The sequence below is a fragment of the Eublepharis macularius genome, chromosome 19 (assembly GCF_028583425.1).
Source record: "Eublepharis macularius isolate TG4126 chromosome 19, MPM_Emac_v1.0, whole genome shotgun sequence".
NCBI classification, from domain to species: domain Eukaryota; kingdom Metazoa; phylum Chordata; class Lepidosauria; order Squamata; family Eublepharidae; genus Eublepharis; species Eublepharis macularius.
In genome coordinates, this window is record NC_072808.1 from 17,385,659 (window position 1) to 17,404,078 (window position 18,420).

The following is an 18,420-nucleotide window of genomic DNA, read 5'->3' on the forward strand; positions in this document are numbered from 1 at the left end:
GGATTCATGCCCCCTTTGAACATTACTATTTTAGTCCCTTCATCACAATGAGAACATTTGGCTACTAATTGTCTGAATTTAGCAGCATATTCTCGGACTGGTTGCGTGCCTTGTCGCAACATTTGTAATTCCGTATGAGATCGGTCCTCTTCCAGAGGATCTTCATATTGTGCACGTAACGCCGCCATAAGAGATTGTAAAGTGTCCAACTCCGGGGCGCCGGAGTCATACAATGTTACATACCATTTGGCGGCCTTGCCTTCTAGTCTCGAAGCGAAGTGATCAATGCGGCTTTCTTCATCCGGAAATAGGTGTCCCCATCTATTAAAGAATTGAAGGGTTTGAATGATAAAAAATCCCAATTTCTGTGTATCTCCATCAAACGTGGCTTCCAGTTTAATCCATCCCCACGGTAACTCTGGTTCGTTTCGTCTATCCGGCAACACCTGCGATGGAGGAGGTGGTCGCAATGGTGCTTGTTGTATTCCCCGTGGCGGTCCCCATGGTACCCCCATTGATCTGGGCCTTGGTGGGTTCCCTGGTGGCGGTAACCCTGGGGGCGCCCCTGGGGGTGCTTGTAATGGCGGGGGCTGCTGAGTTACCAACTGTCTGGGCGTAGGTGGAGGTACTTGTCATGGAGGTGGAAGGACTTGCTGTCTTGGAGGAACTGATTGGTCTGTAGGCTGCTGTTGAATACTTTGAGTGGTGGATGTTGGTGGAATTGGGGCCGGAGTTGTTGGCAAAGGTGTTTGAGCCACCTGTGCGGCGACTTGTTGTTGTCGTGGGGAGGACGTTGCTTCCGGTGTTGGGTGAGTAGTTGGTTGTTGCTGCGGCAGCAGAGAAGGGTGCACACTAGATCCCGGCGTGGACTGCGTAGCTACCGACCTCGGGGAATGCAACGGTGCTTGTCCCTGCGCTATCGATAGCAAGCATCGAGCTTGATCCACCACGGCTCGTTCTTCTCTCTGCCCTCTCACCAAGTCATTAATAAGATATATCGCATGTCCCAATTCCTCTTCCATCGCCTCCATTCTTCTTTCCATGCGGCAGTTGTATTCAGCAATTTCCTGCACCGCTCTGCTCCCTCCTCGTGAACTGGCCTTTGAGGTTGATCGCGACAGAGGGGGAACAACATCCGACAGCCCTGGCTCCATAGGTCTCTCCTCGCCCTTGCTCGAGCCCTCTTCCTGGGGACTCGACCCTCTGGTACTATCAGGGGGTATCGGGCTTGATGCGGCGTCTTCCTGCATATGTTGTTCCTCTTCTTCAGTCATGCCGGCTAATATTCCCTTCGCTAGGCCGGTGACGGCCGAAATTCTGGTATCCACTGCTTGGGTCTGATATTCTAATTGTTGCATACGGCGATGCTCCCATGCTCTGGCTGAGTTCACATCTGAGTAATCCCAACTCATAAGTTCATGTCTAGTGGTTTCCCAATCCTGGAGGCTGTCTTCGCCCCGGGGATCCCACTCTTCCAGGCGACCCGCCACTACATTCCACTTGTACCAAGGCTGTGTACTGGCCCGCGCTTCCTTGGGCGTTCAGGTAGCCCGCCGTAGATCCCATATGACGCTGGGGCCCTCTGGTTCTGTCGACCCGACGGTGCGTCGAACATCAATCATGGAGCGAGAGAACATGGTCCCCGCTCTTCTCTCCCGCGCTTCTCTCGGCTGGGAGCCCCACTGCCTGGGAGTCGGCAGTGAAATTAGCTGATTCTGTCTGTTAGCCCCTCGCACTTTTGGTCGCACTCCAGCTATTCCTGGATCAGGTGGTTCAGCTCCGTCCGGCACCGTTCCCGCTCCGTCCTCGGGAACTCGCTCTTCAGGGACTTTGTAGGGTGCTTCACTAGGTAATACAGTAGGGTCTGGGATCTCCCCCGACCCATTCGCTGGTAACAACGGTAAGGAGTCGTCGTCCTCCTGGCCAGGGACTGGGAGATCAAGTAAGGATTCCTCAGACTCCATCTGCCCTGGGTGAGGTGGTTGTTGACTTCAAAGGATTCTTGTCAAAATGTCAGACTATGCTACTTCAGAGTTGATAGTCTGGTTCACTCCCTTCAGCAAGAAGACCAAGTCTTTCTATTTCCAAAGGATTTATTGTGAAAGACAGCATTCATCTCTGAGCATACACAATCCAGGATAGAGATCCTGGCCGACCAAAGAATTGACAAGAATAACTCATGAAAAGAAAGTGGTTACATTTCACACTCCTTAGCCCAGCCTCCCCCCCCCCCCGAGTTCACATAGCAAAGCTTCACAGAGGCACGATGTGCTGGCCAAGGATGAGTAGACTGATAAGAGAGTTTCCTTTCCCATGGCAGCGGCTCCCCGCAGGTGTTGAGGCCTGGAGAAAAGACAGACTAAACATTACAGAATTAAACAGAATTAAACATGGCTTCACTCAGGTTAAACAGGTTCTGACACTAATCAAGGAAAGCTGGGCTTCCATTCGGTTTTCTAGGGTGACAGAAGGAGGGCAAACACAGCTCAGGCATTCCCCTGGCTCCGTTGCTAGGGGAATAGATTATTGGTGCCTGAGTGTCTGGCTCTCTGATTAAATCATGATGCCCCCCCGATCAAGCCCCCCCCCCCGAACGCTGGATCGGTCACCGTGGACAGAACCGATTAGCTGAGTCACGATGGCACAAACGCCATTATCGGGGGGTTTTTCACTTCGTGAGTCCGATCGTGCCCATGTCTACTTGCCACCTTCTGCTGATTGCTGGCAGATCAGCGGGCAAGGGTGCAAATTCCTGGGAGTTTGCCTGCCTTTGGCAGGCACCTGGAAACCCTACATGTTTGGGCAGCTGCCAGGGCCCTCAGCTTCTGGTGGGGCCTACAGCTGCCAACTTCCTACTCACGCATCTCTTCTGATGCCTGCACTCACACCCTTCTGCCTTCTTCTGAGTAGGGATGTGTGATTCGGGTTTCGGTAATACCGAATCAACCCGATTCAGGAATACTGAAGCGGGGAACCCCGAAGCTATTCGGGTCACTTTGAGTTCGCTTCGAATCAACCAGGAGTCATTTGCTGCCTGTTTGCACTTGCAAAACAGCCAGCAAAGTTTTGCGATGCTTCCTGTGCTTTCTTAGTAGAGGAGAGGGGGGGGAAGGAGTGAGTGATTCACTACAACCTCCTCCTTACCTCTCCCATCTGGTAAAAATTGGTGGGAAGCTTTAAAGCAGCACTTTTCTTGATGTTTTGCAAACTTGCAAAAGAGCAAGGAAAGAGATGCTTGTAGAGATTCCCTCTAATTTTACAGGATGGGAGGGGGAGGAGGGGAGGGAGGGAGATCAGAGAAGGGAGGGGGAGTTAGGGGTGTCCAAGCCCATTGTTGCATCCTCCTTCCAGCCAATAGATTGTCTGGAAGGAGATGCAGCAGGGGATTTAAATTAGAGGGTTGCCTTTGGGCCAGCTTCCATTCTGTTCCTGGCCTAGAGAGACTTTGAGAGACTTCCACTGCTGCTGGTAGACTCTCTGTCTCCATTTTGGCTGGACTTGTGGAGGATTAGACTGGACTTCACCTGGAGGACTCCCTGCCTGCCTGCCTGCCTGACTCACTGCTGGACTTCAGGAGACTAGTAGGAGGGTCAGTGACTCACTGGGTTTTCTTTTTGAGGGGAGGGGGTTGATCATTTGTCTTGATGGGTGGGGGGAAGGGAATTTGATTCAGATTTGATTTTAATTTTTCCTTAATTTTTATTATCCCTTGTTGAGGCCTTGAGTGAGTGAGTGTGTGTGTGAAGAGGTATTTGTGTTTTGGGGGGGACTGGCTTGGTGGGTTTGAGTGCTTTCCCTTTTTGAACCTTTTTTTAAAAAATCACTGTGATTGTCTGTCTGTGTATTTGTTTTTTTTTAAGTTACTGTTGGGGGGGGTCTGTTTTTCAAAGTTCTTGGGGTGCTGTTTTCAAGTTATTGTTGGGGGCTGTTATTGTTGGGGAACTGTTGGGGGGTATTATCTAGTTTTCTGCTGGGGGCTGTTTTTCTTGGTCTTGGTGGGGGGGCTATTTGGGGGCTATTTAGTGCTTTATAGTTGTTAACTGCTGTTTTCAGCTGCTGTCCCTGTTTTAAAGTTACTGTTGGTTCTAGTTCTTCTGGTTGTTCTAGTTCTTATTTGGGGGGGGGGGCTTCTCTGTGTGTTGCAGAGGTGTGAGTGGGCCTGAGCTGGGCTGCTTGCCTCAGGGGGGATGGCTTGGCTTGACTTGGCTTGGCTTAAGTGGGTGGGCCTGAGTGTTTTCTTTTTCGCTTCTTAGGGAAAAACATCTGCAGTGTGTGTGCACGCGCGCACTAGGGAAGTGTGAGTGGGACTGACGGGGATGGGGGCGCTTGCCTGGGAGTTCTGGTTTTCTGCTTTCTTTGCTTAATTTGGGGGGCTCTGTTGGCTAGTTTTACAGTTAGTGTTTGAGGTTGGTTGTTGGCAAATTTTACAGTTGGTGTTTAGACTCTGGAGTTGGTGTTTCTTTACTAGTTGGTGTTGGAGATTTACAGTTGGTTGTTTACTGCTGTTATTGTTTTGTTGGTTGGGGGGTTGTGGTGTTATAGCAGTGTTTGGGTAGCACACTTTGGGTTTCTGAGAGCGCTTAGTTTTAAATAGTGGTTTAGTAAGGTAGGCTAGTGGTAGGCTTCTGTCATTCATTGACTATTTGCCCTCTAAAGTAAATTGTTAGGGAACCTAGAGTCGTTTTCGCCATTTAATAGGCTTTTGTAGGAAAAGATTTAGTGAGAGTTAGGTAAGGGTCTGTTCAATTTTTATTCATATAAATAGGCTGCCCATTAGTTCTCCCTTCACTAGGGTTTCCCTGCCCATCTCTGGCACCGTTGCAGACAGGCTGGGCATTTTTTGTGGTAATAGGTCATCAGACGGGACGGGTGGTGGACCCTGCCCTGAGGGTCCCTCTCACGCCCCTTCTGAGCACGCTCCCGGGATGTCCATGGGGACATCAGCCCCTCTGGTATCACGAGTCGTGTGAGACAGGATTCGGCAGAGACAATGGTCAGGGACTACCTTGCGGAGCCCTGCGAGGTGCTGTCCCTCGATCCGCTGAGCTACTGGGCCAAGGAGGAGGTGGTCTGGCCGGACCTCTCCCTCAAGGCGCAGCGGCTCCTCTCATGCCCTCCGACGAGCGTGGAGAGCGAGCGCGTATTTTCTTAACGCGGGCGACATTGTCAGCCCACATCGCTCTCGCCTTCTCCCATGGAGAGTCGAGCAGTTGGTCTTCCTGAAGGTCAACTCTTGGCTCTCCGATTTCTCAAGAGTGGACTTCCAGAGTGAATGAGGTGAGCCCAACTTGTGGCCTGCATCCTCTGCGAGTGTAGGACCTGGGGAATCGCGCTCTCCCCTAAAATAAACTTGGAAGTAGAAATCCAGCAGTAGGAGGGTGGGACTCAGTGGCAAAGGGAATGCACCCTGCAATTTGTCCCCTCCCCTCAAACGGGGGGGGGATCCAAAACTGTCCCAGCCCCTGTGGGCACAAATTTATTCTGAAAATTAAGTAAACAGGTCCTAGAAATATTGATTACCGCTGGAGGGAGAGATGGGTTAGAGTTAGGTTAGGGACCCGCGCACAAACACAGCAGGAAGCCTAGAGAAGCAGCCAAACTAAGAGCCTTGCTACAAGTGACATTTTACACGTGAAGGATAAAGGATCGTTTTCGCAAGTCTTTCTGGGAACTGAAGTTCCTCTCCCCCACCCCTTTTCCTTCTGTTCCTTCCCCTCTCTGTTAGAATAGCTGCCTGAAGAGACAGAGAGAGCCTACGGCAACATCAGCTTTTGCAAATCGTCTTGTTGGGGGGGGGGGAATGCTCCGGAGAAAGCTGAGAAAGTTGCAGCTGCCTGCCCCAAAGATCATTGAGAGCAGGCTTGTGACTGGAGGAACGATTTGCAAAAGTTGCTGTTGCCGCAGGCTTTCTCTGTCTCTTCAAGCAGCAAGGGGAAGGAACAGAAGAAAAAGGGTTAGGGGAGAGGAACTTCAGTTCCCAGAAAGACTTGCGAAAACGATCCTTTATCCTTCACGTGTAAAATGTCACTTGTAGCAAGGCTCTAAGCTATGCTGCCGAGGAGTGTGTTGTCTTTGTTTGATGTTGTTAAATGTTGTTGCTGTTAAAATTTAAATGTTCCTAGTGAAGGGCTGGGAGAGGAGTGGGGTGAGAAGGAATGGTGTGGGTAGGCACCAGCTGAAGGCTATATCCTGACACCGCCCCACAGGCGGTTTCCAGTTCAGCCTGAAGCTGGCAGCGGCGGCGGGGGGGGGGGCGGGACCTCCGCAACTGTGCTCCGCAAATGCCATTGTGTTGTGCTTGTGGCTAGGTTCTGCTCTGGGGTGTTTCCCCGCTGGCTGAACTGAGAGCCCGGCTGCAGGAAATGACAGTGGTTCTGCTGGACTAAGTTGCAAAAGTATGCCCTAGTTCAGTTTGGTTTTGGTGGAATGGATGTGTGCTACTATGGTTCGGTTCCCTTTGAGTATGGTTCTGTTGGGTGTGTGTTGATAAATGTTGTACTACTATTGGCAGATTGCATTTAAATCCCTGGCAGATTGCATTTAAATCAGCGTTAGAATTGCTCTCTTGCCTGGAAGGAGTTTGTGGCACCTCGAAGACTAACATATCCATTATAGCCAGAAGTAATTGATAAATGAGAATTTCACAGTACCTTTAATTATTTAGGAATTTAACTGACACTGTCGTGAATCGTCAGTGGGCTTACCTTGTGCGTTTGAGCTTTGCATAGACACGTTATAATATGTACATCTTGCGCATGATGGCCTTCACAATTCACAATTCCCCCTTCCAATATTGTGGTGGTGGTTGTTATTTATGTCAGTTATAGTCTGCTTTTCTCACTGAGACTCAAGGCGGATTACACAGTGTGCAGTCAATATCAAGGATATTTCCATAAACAAAGCCATAGGGTAAATTAACAAATTTACAAAGACATGGCATTAGCAAGAATCTAATATGGAGCTGAAGAAATGCTGAAACAGATCATAAGCAATTTTGGGACTGACATTAGTTAGGATAAATATAATCCCCTGGATGAATCAAACAACCAAGGAAAAACAGTCTCCTACAGGAAAAGTGTTTTTGCCATATATCAAAGGAATAACTGATCAGATGGGAAAGCTTATGAAAAAGCATAACCTTCAAGCAGTATTCAGACCCACCCGAAAAATACAACAGATGCTACAATCAGCAAAAGACAGTAGAGACCCCCTCACCTCTGCAGGAGTATACCGTATACCCTGCAGCTGTGGACAAGTTTACATCGGGACCACAAAGCGTAGCATCCAGACAAGAATAAAAGAACATGAAAGACACTGCAGACTTGGACAACCTGAAAAATCAGCAGTGGCTGAACATAGCCTAACTCAAACAGGGCACAGTATCTTATTCCAGGACACCAAAATACTGGACAACACTTACAACTACTTTGTCAGACTGCACAGGGAAGCCATTGAAATTCACAAGCATGAGCAAAACTTCAACAGGAAAGAAGAAACCTTAAGAATAAACAGAGCATGGTTTCCAGTTCTGAAACACACCAGGCTAACAAAACACTCCATACCCGACAATAGCCCTGCAGAGAAGATTAGCACATCAAGCCCCAATCCATATGCAAAAGAACCTCCTCAGGATACAGTGAAGCCTCCCTCCATTAGTATTCCACACCCTGGGAAACTCTTACAGGATGACTCAGCTCAACCCCACCCCTCCTGAGTAGATATAAATGACCTGCCAACATCTTTTCCACACTGTGACACTGAGAGAGCTCTGTCTTTTGGTGCTAAACCTCTGAAGATGCCAGCCACAGCTGCTGGCGAAACGTCAGGAACTACAATGCCAAGACCACGGCAATACAGCCCGGAAAACCCACAACAACCATAATCCCCTGAGTTCCAAAGGCCAGGTTCAATTTCTAGAGCAATATTCACACATTCAACATGTAAATCCCCCACCCACCCCAAAAAGACCTACCGCTTTTGCAAGTAGAGGGCTCATGGACAGTGAGGCCAGATATCATTGCCACATATACATGACGGATTGGGTTTGTGCTACAATAAATTTGTTCATCTTTAAGAGGGCACAAAAGTAAGCTTTGGTTTTGTCAATGGACTTACATGGCTACCCCTCTCAAATTAATTTAATTTGTGCCAAAACCACATCAGGGTTTAGTCCAGGGTCTCATTTTTAAGGCTGGAGCCACCCTGCAAAAAACCAAACTTTTGAACATCCACACAGTGTCCCCCCCCACACACACACAATTGAACAATTGCCCCCCATGCAATAATTGAGGTTGCTTGTTAGCAGAGAGGCAGGATTTTCAAATTAAAAGGGAGTAGCTTCCAACCCCTTTAGCCCCAAAGGAAAACTCTAATTCTGATTTTCTCCTCACCGCCTTTCCCCGGGCCCTTGAAAAAAACTCTAGCAATCCCCTGAGTGTCTATGTTGTGATGACATGCAATTCCTAAAACCGCAGATCCCCAGAGCAGGTTGCCAGCCATTCATTCCCTAGAGCTGGGCAACCGGTAGGCTGCTTTTCAAAGGAACTAAGAGGATAAGAGCTAAACTACAAGAGATGAATTACATGAGGACGCTCACATTAAGGGAGTTGCAATGGTCGCCAGGATGCTAAGTCTTAAAAGACAGATTGGAAGGCTGTGTCCAGGGCCTGCAGCACTGCCCCCGAACTTGCCAGGAGGAGAGGACAGGAGACAGCTGGGAGACAGCCCCCCAGCAGACCCCCAGGGCCTGAACCTACTTACACAGGAGGGAGGGAGAGAAGCACCAAGCCTCAGAGGGTTAGAAGGGGCAGGTGGAGGCCAGCTAGTCTCACCCTCCAGTAGGAGGCCAGGCAGGGAGAGGGGTCAACCCAGAGGGGACCAGAGCAGAGGAGAGGGCAAAGGCAGCGGGGACAGCCAGCCAGCAGCTGACCAAGCAGAGACCTTACCAGGCAGGGAGGAGAAGTCACCACAGCAGCTCAGAGCCGCAGCCCAGCAAGAAGGCAATAACCTGGCTCACAGGATACCAGGAGCAAAGCAACTCTAGGTGGAGCTGCCTGAGGCACTCTGTTGGAGAAGCTGGACAGCCAGCCAAGGAGACACAGCTAGGCCTGCCTTCAGCAATCAGCCCAGCCAAAGAGGCTTGACAGCCAGCCAATGAGACACAGCTGTAGCTGTCCAACGCAGCCAAATTAGCTACCCCAGCTGCAACTTCTTGAGGCAGCCCAGGACAATGCTGGAAAGCAAAAGAGGGGTGGAGCCTGGCAGGTGGAGCCTGGGATGAGGGGTAGGATATAAGGAAAGCCCACCCACAGGGCATGGTGGGTTGTGTAGGAGTGATGGAGTGGAGAGGAGCAAGAGCGTGTGAGGTGGTGAGGAGGAAAGTTTTTTTTATAAAGAAATTTATTGGGTAGGTTAACATACATTTCACAGATTACATATTACATTTGTTTCTTTTTCAACTAATTGTCTTACATTTATCAATTCAAATATACATTTCCCACCCTCCCTCCCCTTTTTACCCTAGACCCCCAACAGCACTAAAACCTTTTTAGGTCTTATCATTTCTTTCTATTCTAATATATATATAATATATATAAAACTGGGGCGGTGAGGAGGAAAGTTGATGGAGGAGGAGATGGAGAAGGATGCCGGGAGCAGGTTGAGCAGGTCAGCGAGTGGACTGAGAGGGAGTCTGGGTGATGTATACTGATGTATACTGCCCCTCCTTCCACAGAGTGTGGTCCTGCAGTATCCCTGACACCCCTTTGAAGTCACAGCCAGGTATGCCAGCACCCCGCCCCACAGCGCCCACATGCTCTGACAGGCTTTGTCAATTTCCCCAGCAAAGATCGCTCCTCAGAGAGTTTATTAATTTCCAATTCACCTCTAGAAGGCTGTCTCCATTTCACCTCCCCTTCTAGGAGGTGAAGAGGAAATAAACAAACCTTCTGAGGAGCCATTTTTGCAGCTCTGTAGAGAGGGGAAATTGACAGAGCCTTCTGATCCGTCTTTTAAAACTCAGCTTCTCAGTTAACATTGTGATTTCCTTCATGTGAGTGTCCTCGTGTAATTAGTCTCTTGTAGTTTAGCCCTGAATCTAATGTAAAGGGAGTCAGGTATTGAAACAGGGGTAGGGTTGCCAGCTCAGAAGTGAAAACATGGTGCGGTGTGACTCTCTAGCAATTTCTCAGATCTCTGTAGTTTTTATTATAGAGATGTAGAAATGTCTAGAGTTTTGCATCATACTGTGATGTCATTTTCCAAAACGTGACTGGAAACAGTGTCAGCCACCACCACCCACACACCCCATTTTGCTTCTGACACTCCATCAAGTCTCTTTCTGTCTGAGTTTTGCCCTGCAGTGTGTGATTGTAGCGCATCCTACGTTCATCTGCCCTACTTTCATAACTGTTCTTTGCTTACTCAAGAGTTATGGTGTAGTGGTCAAGAGCAGCAGGACTCTAATCTGGAGAGCCAGGTTTGATTCCCCATTCCTCTGCTTGAAGCCAGCTGGGTGATCTTGGGTCAGTCACAGCTCTTTCAGAGCTCTCTCAGCCCCACTCACAGGGTGTTTGTTGTTGTGGGGATAATGATAACATACTTTCTAAATCGCTCTGAGTGGGCATTAAATTGTCCTGAAGACAGTATATAAATCAAATGTTATTACTGAGAGCCAGTTTAGTGTAATGGTTAAGAGCAGCAGGACTCTAATCTGGAGAGCCAGGTCTGATTCCCCACTCCTCCGCTTGAAGCCAGCTGGGTGACCTTGGGTCAGTCACAGCTCTCTCAGAGCTCTCTCAGCCCCACCCACCTCACAGGGTAATTGTCATGAGGATAATAATAACACTTTTTGAACCGCTCTGAGTGGATGTTAAGTTGTCCTGAAAGGCAGTATATAAATTGAATGTTATGTTGTTATTGGTTAATAAATTAGTAACTTTTAAAATTCACTTGCTGGTTCCTTCATGCCTTGTATTTTGGTCTTCCAGCAGGACACGCTCTGACTGAAGAGAGAGTTGCCTGAAGGAAGCACAGGGAGTGTGCTGGGGTTGACAGCCACATCCCTAATGTAAACCCTCCATCTGAGGATTTGAGAGAGGTGTGTCAGCTCTAACTAAACGCCGCCTTGCGAGACTGCAAGTTTGAAGGGAAAGCAGGTGAGGGAAAGGACCTATTCCAAATTGTTCCTTCTGCTGCTTCCCCCCCCTTTTCCCCCCTCAGATGCCTCATCCCAGTCTCACTCTGCTAAAGGAAAAACAGCTGTGGGAGGGAACAGGAAAATGGGGGGGGGAGGATTTCAGAGCCACCCACAACTCTCACCAGCTTAATCAGCTGCTTTTCAGTTTTTTAAAAAAGTGTGACGCTCTCCCCTCTGGGTGGGCAGCGCCCCTGGGTTTGGGGTCAGCCCCTGCCCCTTTAACTGCAGCCCCTGCCTTCTCAAGATACTGCTGTCTCTCCACATTTGTCCTCTAACTCCTTACTCTCCACCCGGCTTGTAGGGGGGACTCCCCTTTTATCCCTTCAACAATCCCAGCCTCTACCTCCTAGCCCCACCCCTAACAACCTAGCTGCTGCCTTGGCTACCTTAGGCAGCCACACCTGTGGCTGCTGTGCTGCTGGCTCTTCCAGGCTACTCCCTGCCCTTTCTAGCCTGCCTGTTGGTTTGCTGTGCTGATGCTGGCCTCTGGGTGGTAGTGTGGCCTAGTGTCTCCTTTACTGCCTTTGACCTGCTGCTTGAGTTGGTGCTGGCTGGCTGCCTCTGCCCTCTATCTCTTCTCCCCCTGGCTGGGCTGTTCTTCCCCTGGGCTGAGGGAAGAGGCTGCCCTGGAGCCCTGACTGGGTAACTGGCAGTCATTAGGACCCAGGAGGCACCACCTAGCCTGCCTCCTGTTGTTGAGGCTTTGCCTGAACTTTCTGCACCTGGGGCTTCTTTGGCATTCTTGGCCCTTGTTGGTGTCTCTGACATCTGCCCTCTCTTGGGTGAGTGTTATGGGTGGTAGGGCTGGTATGGGGGGCTGCAAGCTTTGTTTCTGGGGTGGGTGTCCCTGGGGTGTTCCCTAAGTCCGGCCCCAACACCGGATGAAAAGGTTGGGGGGAAATAACAATAACTTATAACTGCACTTATGTACCACTCTTTTGGACAGATTAGTGCCCCACTCAGAGCGGTGAACAAAATCAATGTAAATTAGGGTTCCAGGCCCCTGTACCATCCCGGCGGGATAGGGGGCAGAGCTGGCTCTTACCTCCTTCTGGTCCTCCTTATTCTTCACTTGTGCACGCACAGCACGCACACCCCCTGCGCCCGCTCAGTAATGTAATTTCTGGTGATGTCACTGTGCAGGCACAGGGGGTGCGCCTGCTTCACAGCAGGCCAATTTGGGCCTCAAACAGGCTGAATTTGGTCCATTTGGAGCCCAAATTGGCCCACAGCAAAGTGTAGGAGTGCTCCCGGGGCAGCATGATAACATCAGTGACATTGTCGCACTGCCCCAGGAGCGCGCCTGGGAGGACCGTGCCCGTGCCTTCCTCCCCCGCTGGCCAGGTAAGTGAGGCTGGGATGGACGGTGACAGAGAGGGATCCCCTGCCCCACCAGGGAAATGGCATCTCTAGGGTTATTATTATCCTGATAATACAACTGGGGCTGAGAGAAGCGGCTTCCCCAAGGCCACCTGTTCAGCTCATGGCAGTCGTGTGAATTGAACCAGCAAAGTGCTGACTCACAGTCCTACTGTAGCAGGACTAGGGATTTGCCCAAGGACTTGAAACCAAACAGAATTTCAAGAAGGAAAATTTATTAAGCCGGCTGGCTCAGATGTGATATCATATCACTTCAAAATCTCTGAGCCCTGAATAGAGAGAATTCAGATGCTGAAATAGTCAAGCTTGCTTACATCACATAGCATGTGGTACATAGTTGATTACAGTTTACAATATTTTAGCCTCATCATCAAGATCATTGCCCCAGACATGACCTTTCCTTAGTGCAGCATAAATCCAGACAAATTCTTTTAAATCATCAGTTTTATCTTTCAAGCAGTCTATTCTGAGATACACAATGCTGTATACTTCTTCTTTTCTCAGGCTACAAGTTTCCTGTTCCAACAGTATCTAGCTGACTTGACAGCTATATTTTACTCTGAAGAAGGATTTTATTTAATCTTTCTAAATGTTAGTTAATCAGAACAATATTATAACACTTATTAGTTAATAATCAATATAATATAAAACATTTTCCTTGAGGCTTGCTACACGACCACTTAACCACCGCACTCCAGAGACACCATTTGATTTCATTCTGCCACTTTTGTGAGGAGAAGCAAGGTTGCCTAGGCTGTACAAAACAAGTCTGACTAAATTTATAGGCTCGGGGTTGCTTTTGGCTCCGTCAGCTGGCCTCCTCCATCAGTGCCTGCCTTGTTCTCGAGATAGGCCTCAAGTTCTGATGGTGCAAAGATGAAACGGGGAACTTGAAAGCCCTTTCCGTCCTCAGAGCCAAGCTACAAGTGACGCCTGACACAGGTTGGACACTTGTCAGCTTCCCTTGAGTTTTGATGGGAAGTGTAGGCGTCCTGGTCTTGCAGCTTGGCTCTCCATTACAGCTGCAAGACCAGTATGCCTACATTTCCCATCAAAACTTGAGGCAAGCTGACGAGTGTCCAACCTGTGTCAGGCGTCACTTGTAGCTTGGCTCTCAGTGAGCAGAGGACAATTACTGCCTTCTGCATGCGCCCTCTGTGTTCTCTCTCCTTTCAGGATGTTGCACCTCACAGACTGGATACTGGAGACGCTGGTGCTGGACAAGACGCTCTTCCGGACTACGGCTGTTTCTGTCCTGTTGTTTCCTCTTCTGGTTGTGCTCTTCCGTCTCCTCCTGAAGGCCTTTGCTTTTTGCCGCTGCCATTACATCAACAGCCAGAGACTGCGATGCTTCCCGGAACCCCCACATGCCAACTGGCTCTTGAGACACGCGGGCATGGTAAATGACACCAGAGGGCATGTGGTTTGGCTTGCGAAGGGAGGCTAGTTTTAGCCTTGCTCAGGGAAGGGAAGGGAAACTTGGGACAGAGGAATAGCCATTGCTTCCAGTAGGGTTCCCAGTCCCCTACTCGGGGCAGGCAATCCACCACTCCCTCCCTTCACCCGCCATTCTTGCTTACCTGGCTGATGGGGGAGGCATGGATGTCACAGGGGCACACTCCAGGCAGCGTAGCACAGGCCCAACCCAGGCTCGAATCGGGCCGCTGCGGAACATGGGAGCGCTCCTGAGCTCTACAGCAGCCCATTTCAGGCTGATTCTGGCCCAATCTGCGCAAATTTGGGCCCAAGCCAGGCCAATTCTGGCCCAAATCAGCACGGATCAGGCTGCTGTGGAGTGCAAGAGTGGCACATTCCAGGCCTATTTGGGCCTGATCTGGGCTGCTTCGGGCCCAAATCCCCCCCAACACCGTGGAGCACTGAAGTGCTCCCGGGGCAGCCAGGGCCTGTGTGATGACATCACTTCCTGGACTGAAGACAGAGAAGGCAGGTGCCAGGTCCCACACCTCCTACTGGGAAGAAAAATGAAAATTCTGTGTGATTGAAAAAGCCAACTCAAACCTATGTCAAGAAAAACATTGGGGAATAAGTGCAGGCAGAAAATCTGAAGAGAAATCTGGACAGCTCCGTATTGAAATCTGAAGGGGAAGTTAAACGTCCAGAATTCAGAAGAAAACCCAAAGAGGTATGGCGCCAAAAGTGGCAAAAATCAACCACGCAGAAAAGGCCTGTGTCTACAGCATGCCCTCCTTGTCTTTAAAAGTATTCCGTTCTAAAAGAGAAGATATTTCATGGAGTGTTTTTTTCAACATGACCCCAGATTTCCAATATTTCAATCGTTTTTCCCCCCTTCCCCCCCCCCGTTCCCCTTATTTTCCCCATCAAGCCTTCTCTTTTCATGGCATCTGTCACGTCTCTTGCAGGTTCTGCCCAACGAGGAGGGCTTGACCGAGGTATGCAAGCTGGTAGCCACCTTTCACCAGGCCTTTTTGATGTGGTTGGGGCCCTTCTTGCCAGTCCTGTCTGTGGTTCACCCTGATTACATCAAACCCATTGCAACAGCCTCAGGTACTGTGGCAATGAATCGCGGCAAGCTCAGAAGCAGGAGTCTTGAAAAGCCCCTTTGCCAAGCATGACAGACTTCTCAGATTTTCTGGAGATAGGCCTTGAGAAACTGTGAGCCAAGCTACAAGTGACGCCTGACACAGGTTGGACGCTTGTCAGCTTCCCTCAAGTTTTGATGGGAAATGTAGGCATCCTGGTCTTACAGCATGGCACTCTATTTAATCAAAGTTTACAGAAACCCCACACACACCCAGGAGAGGGGAAGGGGGGCGCCCGGTGAGACCCCGACTCCTGCACTCCCCTCCTGACCACATGTTCTCCCTCCCATAGACTGCCGCTCTGTAAACTTCAATTAAATGGAGAGCCAAGCTGCAAGACCAGGACGCCTACATTTTCCATCAAAACTTGAGGGAAGCTGACAAGTGTCCAACCTGTGTCAAGCGTCTCTTGTAGCTTGGCTCTGAGTCAGGTTGGGTCCACTAGTCTCTGAGGAGAAGGATCGAGAAATGTTCCCATGTTCCCCTCCCCTAGCAGACCTTCCTGGCCTTGCACTGAGGAGACAGAAAGGGGCCAAATCACCCCCTTCTTCTGATGAAAGAGGTAGGAAGGGAAATTTTGTCCTCCCCCCCACAACTAGCATGGCTGTTAATTTTCATGGGTCCTGTGACCCGTTCCTGAGTTTGGAAGGGACCTTCTGCTGACAGACTGCTGGATCCAACTCTATATCTCATATTAGGCATCCCATTCCCCTGTGGGGCTGGGGATCCCCCACTCCCGACTTCTGCCCCCCCCCCCGCTACCACTTACCCAGCTGGAAAGGGGGGAAGGTACAAGAAATGGGCCTAGGGGGACTTCCTTGTCATGCTAGGAATGACGTTATTGCAGGCGTGACTAACATTGCAATAACGTCATTCTACCCACTAGGAGGGTAGAGTACCTGGTACTTACCTTGTGTCGGGCATGTGTGTGCACGTGCCCCAGGGCTGATGCAGTGACATCACTTCCGGAAGTGACATCACTGCATCGGTCGTGCGAGCGCTCCCATGCTCCACACAGGGCCAATTCAGCCTGTTTGATGCCCAATTTGGCCCCAAACAAAGCATGGGAACACTCCTGCAGCTGGCATGACAGTGTTCCCTGGGTGCCTGCTGGTGGTGGGCAACCTCTAGGGGGGTTTGCTACCTCCTACTGATCGATCAGCGGGCGAGGGGGCAAATCCCCAAGAGTTTACCCACCACTGGCAGGCACCTGGGAACCCTAGGCGTGATAAGAAAGTGAAGACCACCGCACGGGGCTGATTTAATAAAAATTGGCCCCCAACACTAGTTTGGGGGCCGATTTTAAGTTTCCCCTTCATGCACCCTCCTGTCCCCCGGATTGGCCCCAGGGTATCTGGCAATCCTATCTCATATTGATATAGAGCTTTTCCAGGACTGGAGTCTCAACATAGGGACAATTTTTTAAATTGTAATTTTATTCAACATTTTCAAACTTTACCAAACACTACAACAAACAAACAACAATTAGTTTAACAACATAAATAGTATACAGCCTATTTCTAGTTCCAGGAGCCGTGAACTGTTTGGGCATTAAGCAAAACAAGAGAATAGTTTTACTATTAGTTTCAATAATTACTTTTATGTAGGAGGAAAACAATAGTATTTTATCTCCGAGAATCACAGGTATACCAATGAGAAGTAATAGTCCTTTTATCTTAATGTCCTTATTTGTTAAGCAGGGCTTTTTTTCTGGGAAAAGAGGTGGTGGAACTCAGTGGGTTGCCCTCGGAGAAAATGGTCACATGGCTCCTCCTAATCTCCAGACAGAATAGAGTTTAGATTGCCCTCCACGCTGCTCAGTGGAGGGCAATCTAAACTCCCCTCTGTCTGGAGATCAGAGGGCAGGGCCACTGGCCATGTGACCATTTTCAAGAGGTGCCGGAACTCCATTCCACCGCGTTTCAGCTGAAAAAAAGCCCTGGGGATTTATAACCTCCATTGAAAGATGGTAGAGTTAAACAAACAAACAAATCCCCACACCAAACTGGAATTATTATTATATGGGATTAAACCAGAACTGGATTAATCACAGAGAGTGGGCTTGAAATTATTGTGAATGATACATATTGTTCGTATTCTGTATTCTGCATTGTACTGTATTGAGTTTTAAACATTGGCTGTTTCCACACGGCTTACCTGTCTTCGTAATGTCCCAGTAGATCATGCAAAAAATGCGGAAGATCGCGTTTCCTCACACGAGATTTGCAAAAAACGCGGAAGATCGCGATTCCTCACGTGAGATTTGCACATCATGTGACATCGCGCCAATCTCGCGCGAGAAAACGCCATCTTCCACGTTTTTTGTACGATCTACCGGGACATTACGAAGACAGGTAAGTCATGTGGAAACGGCCATTGTTTTTAAGTAATCGATGGTGATTTTAATGTGTTATGCTTCCTTGTTAGCCACCTTGAGCCTGTTCACAGGGAGGGCAGGGTATAAAGATTATATATAAATAAATAAATGATCTTTTCACCTCCTAGGCTTTCGGATGTAGTTTGCCAAAAGTTCAGGTGCCCCATGAAGGCATTAAAGGGATTTGCATTTTAAGGGGTTTCATATCTGATAAAGCGAGAATCAATATGCAGTTCTTCTGTTTTTTTGCAGCCGATATTGCTCCCAAGGACGAACTCTTCTACGGCTTCCTGAAGCCCTGGCTTGGTACGGCATTTTCCTGGCAGGGCTGGTTGCATTGAGTTGAGTTGCTTCTTTGGGTCTTGCACTGGAGATGGACTTCTCTCACCTTTTGTTAGGGACAAGCAACATGTTAATGTTTAGGGCACATGTAAACATGAAAATGGTTAAGGTACTCCTGTACCTAAGAGCCCCATGGCGCAGAGTGGTAAGCAGCAGTACTGCAGCCCAAGCCCTGCTCATGACCTGAGTTCAATCCTAGCGGAAGCCGGGTTCAAATACCTGGCTCAAGGTTGACTCAGCCTTCCATCCTTCCGGGGTCGGTAAAATGAGAACCCAGTTTCCTGGCCATAAAAGCGTAGATGACTGGGGAAGGCAATGGCAAACCACCCCGTAACAAAAGTCTGCCAAGAAAACGTCATGATGCGACGTCCCCCCATGGGTCAGTAATGACTCGGTGCTTGCACAGGGGACTACCTTTACCTTTACCTTACTCCTGTACCTAGTACAAAATTGAAATTTTGGATACACTAAGGCCAAGATACTTAATAACTAGATTAAGTCTGAAAATAGAATATTTTTAAATCTTGGAACAGGAGGGAAGGCAACATGGTATACCCCAAACT

At 49.2% G+C, this 18,420-nt stretch overlaps 1 protein-coding gene across 4 annotated transcripts in view; it reads left to right on the plus strand.

The window, feature by feature from the left end:
* LOC129345951 (ultra-long-chain fatty acid omega-hydroxylase-like) overlaps positions 1-18,420 on the plus strand; it is a 47,776-nt gene that overhangs the window by 12,055 nt on the left and 17,301 nt on the right. Inside the window, exons 2-5 of one of the 4 annotated variants that reach the window (XM_055003187.1) lie at positions 10,989-11,156; positions 13,754-13,976; positions 14,959-15,103; positions 17,768-17,821. In XM_055003187.1, coding sequence (XP_054859162.1) covers positions 13,755-13,976; positions 14,959-15,103; positions 17,768-17,821 — 421 coding nt within the window. In that variant the 5' untranslated portion in view covers positions 10,989-11,156; position 13,754. The remainder of the gene's footprint in view (positions 1-10,988; positions 11,157-13,753; positions 13,977-14,958; positions 15,104-17,767; positions 17,822-18,420) is intronic. The other 3 variants (XM_055003189.1, XM_055003188.1, XM_055003190.1) reach the window with 3 other exon arrangements.